The sequence below is a fragment of the Otolemur garnettii genome, unplaced genomic scaffold (assembly GCF_000181295.1).
Source record: "Otolemur garnettii isolate 467f Iridium unplaced genomic scaffold, OtoGar3 scaffold00010, whole genome shotgun sequence".
NCBI classification, from domain to species: domain Eukaryota; kingdom Metazoa; phylum Chordata; class Mammalia; order Primates; family Galagidae; genus Otolemur; species Otolemur garnettii.
In genome coordinates, this window is record NW_003852405.1 from 31,015,394 (window position 1) to 31,019,247 (window position 3,854).

Below are 3,854 nucleotides of genomic sequence, written 5' to 3' on the forward strand. Positions count from 1 at the left end.
CTGTCCTAAAGTAGGCTGGCTGCCCTTCAAGCTGTTCTCTTTGCCAGATTGTCTGATTCTTTTCTAGAACATTTGGCAACTTGTAGTTATTTTCTTTATTTGCCTGTTCATGTGTTTGTTTGTGCTATCTTGTGGCCTTGAGGGAGAAGCCAAGACAGTCTCTATCTTGCTCATCACGGCACCCTAGTGCCTGACACACTGGGACTCAATGCATTTTTGTTGAATAAATGCTTATAATGCAATTAATGTGGTACATACACACACAGAAAAGTTACACAAATGAATAAGCGGAGAATTAAGACTTAACAGATGATTACCTAAAAATGAAACATTCTTCAAACACTTAGTTTTACATGTAGTTCCATTTCCCCCCCAAAAGCTCAGCAAGCAAAAACAAAACATAGAATACCAAAATAAAATTTATAAACATAAAAGGAAATAAAACAGGAACCATAATTTGAGAGTTGTATTTTGCTAGTAATACTTAAGTACCCTTTTTTCCTAATACTAAAAATAAACAGATTTGAGTAATCTATGCATATTTAAGTAATTAAATAAAAACTAGTCGAATAAACTAATACTTCACTGATTTTTATAGGTTAAAAGCTTGAAATTAAATCTTCTCATATACCTATAAATGCAAGTGTAAGTACAAAATTTTACCAGAATTTGGGCATCCTGCAATTGGCGACACTGCACGTGAAGAACAAATGGCTCAAATTTCAAAACCGCATCCCCATTCGCTTTCTTCAGAGCCACAATCTAAACACAGGAGGGGATAACATCAGACACAATGGTAGGCCCCTGTCCTCTGGTGACATTTTATCCCAGAAATAACTTCAATTTTTCCTAGAAACTTTCAGACTCAGCAATAACCTTCCCCTCTCCTTCCTGGCTCTCTTTTCACCAACAATTTATTAACTTTGTTATTTTCTTTAAAGAACAAATTTCCAGTTCTTCCATAAACCTTTTATACCCATTTTCCCCACCATAAATGTACCCTGAAAAAGTAAACTATCACTGTACTTAATGTCCAAACAGAGTTTTCATTAAGGGATGTAGTAGGTAAAAACTGTCCTGGCGGACTGTTTAGATTCTTTGTTGTTAGACTGAAATAGAGACACAAGTAATGTGAGAGAAGGGTCCCAGCACAGCCTGACACCTCCCCGTGTTTGCAAGCAGGCCCTGTACTGAGCGCCAGATCCCTGGAAAGTTAACAAATCACAGTGCAGGCAAAGAGCTCAGAGCACACCCAGAATATTTCCCCTTTAATGTGTGCACTGGGCACAAATTAACTTTCCCTGGACCTTCTTAGCTTTAGGGAGTCCTTGGGCATGTCCCCAGCTTTGCATATTTCAGACCCCATGGAGCATTGGAGTCCTTCTATTGCAGCTCCAAGTGGGGTGTGTGCAGCCATTCTGGCCTTGTCAGCTGCAGAATGGAGCTGAGCCATGAGAATTGACACACTGCAAAGGGCTGGATCTTGTGTACGGTCTCTCTCCTCCAGCTGTAATTAAACATCACTCCACTTGAGCCTCATGTGCAAACTGTCTGTTCTTGGTGACCCAGTCCCCTACCAGTCTCCACCCTGGACGGCACTTACCTGTCTTGTGACCCTAGCTGCACCCATGGTATATAGTCTCTCCTGTGGCAGTCTGACCACCCAGTGAAACACGTAATGTTATGTCTGAGCTAGAATTTACAAAAGACAGTTATTATTTCTGTCTGCCTGGCATCCTCTCTCCTCCATACCATCTAATTCTGGAAGGACTGTCCATCATGACCCTGTCACTCATCACACTACCTAACAGAACATGACAGGTACCAGGTGCCTATGTCTGACTGCAAGTACCACCCTATTCCACCGGCAAAAATAACTGACCTACGAAAGAGAGCCAAAGAAGTCAAACAAGAGAACTCAGAGTCCTTCTCTGGGAATGATATGTGAATCTCCAGAAATGGGCGTCTTTTTCTGCAGGAGTTGCTGGCAGCTGTCATTCCTGCCACAAAGAAGGACGTCTGCAGCAGAAGAGGGAAAGGGCGAACTGCAGAGGGAACCACCACCAGAGTTGGAGACAGAGTGAGGACGCTGAGGACCACATCTGAGCACCTGACCAGGCAATACCGGACTCCAGCTCTCTGCTGTACTTTCTGATTAAATGAACTGTCTTTTTTCCATAAGATAGTAATGAATCTTTAAATTCACTAGGGATGAAAAATGCCTAGCTAATACAAAATTACATGAACTCACCTAAACACTTTAATTTAGGAAACTAAATAACCCAGCACAGATGGGAGGATTTTCAAGAAGCAATCCAGGTAAGTGATGTGTAGTTTATTTACATTAGTAAAGGCTGATAACACATAGATAGTGCTAATCCCCTTCATCTTTTATAATTTGTTCCAGGTTACAGGGTTATCAAATGCAGAGTTGAAATTCAAAATGTGAATCCAATGTGGGCCCAATGTCCATGAACTTCCTGCTACGCCCAAGAAGTATTTTGCTGAGCAGAAGTAAGTAATGCTTGCATACATATTTATATTTCCACACTTTTATCTCCTACAACCCAAAGAAGCCACTGTAATGAAAGCTTGCTCGGTTTTATAATCTTCAGCCATTTAAATTATGCACATAAATCACCTTGAATTTTCTATCCTTTTAATATTATTAAGGTAACTGTGAATTTAAAAGTTTATTTCTAAATTTATATATAAAAACTTACCACATCATCTTTCACACAAGGTTTGTGGGTAACCAGTAGCCAGCAACAGTTTTTCTTCTGAATCTCGAAACCATTTATACCCTAAAACAATAAAAGATATAATTCAATTTAAACATATACTGTTTACAAAAATGGTAAGCACAATACATAGCACAGAGTGGGATTTCTTTATACAAACCAATTGTGACTTTTACGTATTACGGAAAACAATTCAATATGTTTTCAGGCCACAAATAAAAATGAACCCAAATAACTTGAGATAGAAAACAAATTATTTGAAAGGTAAACATTTTAAAATATTTTCTGAAATATGGTCATCATTTTGTGATAGGGGATTACTACCAGTGGTAACTCCAGCAGCATGTAAGATGCTCTCCCACTGTCTTATTTGGCTAACATTATTTAAAAAAGATTAATTTCTTTTGTAGGACAGCAGTGGCCCAATCCTACATAAGACCTACCAATCTTTACTGCTACCTGTGATCTTCACACCTTTATAATACCTCCCTGTTCTCTATGGGCATAAATTTGTGACCTCTGGATTAGATTTTATATAGTCCCAAAGGGTGGTGCTAGGACTGAAAGGTCAAAGTTTCAAGAAGACAAACATTTTAGCATTGATTTAAACTGGACAAGTGTTTATTTGCAAAGTTCTATTAGGTACTTTGGGTATACACAGCTCCTACCCCCAAGGACACTGGAAATAGGACGCAGGAAACCACAGGGACAGAAATCACTATACTTCCACAAAGTAACTATTTATACAGTGGGTCCAAAGGAGACTCTGCTGTCTGTCTTTAGAACCAGGAAAACATGTACATGGTCTGAGTAACTTTGTTTTCATTATACGAGGCCTGTGACTTATGGATCTAATCTTGTGCTGGCCGCTCTAAATCTCAGAGCCAAATGTGTAGACCACCTCTAACAAGTTTACAGGATCTAATGATATGGTTTGGGAACTAATGCCATCACCAACTTCATCTTATCTATATTCCCTTTCTCCTGATTTTCCCACTTTTTTATTTTTTCCTACATTGCCTTTTTATAAGTTGCTCTGAAGTCCATACTGAAATAAGGCAGAGTAAGAATACAAGGTACAAGATAACAAGCAAAATGAGAAGTGGTTCAGGT

The 3,854-nt window shown here is 39.0% G+C and overlaps 1 protein-coding gene across 1 annotated transcript in view; it reads right to left on the reverse strand.

Annotated features, from left to right (window-relative positions):
• Nucleotides 1–3,854, reverse strand: part of TYW3 (tRNA-yW synthesizing protein 3 homolog) — a 15,551-nt gene that overhangs the window by 8,520 nt on the left and 3,177 nt on the right. The window contains exons 2-3 of the mRNA XM_003784308.3: nt 2,724–2,804; nt 664–762 (exon numbers count right to left, since the gene is read on the reverse strand). Coding sequence (XP_003784356.1) covers nt 664–762; nt 2,724–2,804 — 180 coding nt within the window. The remainder of the gene's footprint in view (nt 1–663; nt 763–2,723; nt 2,805–3,854) is intronic.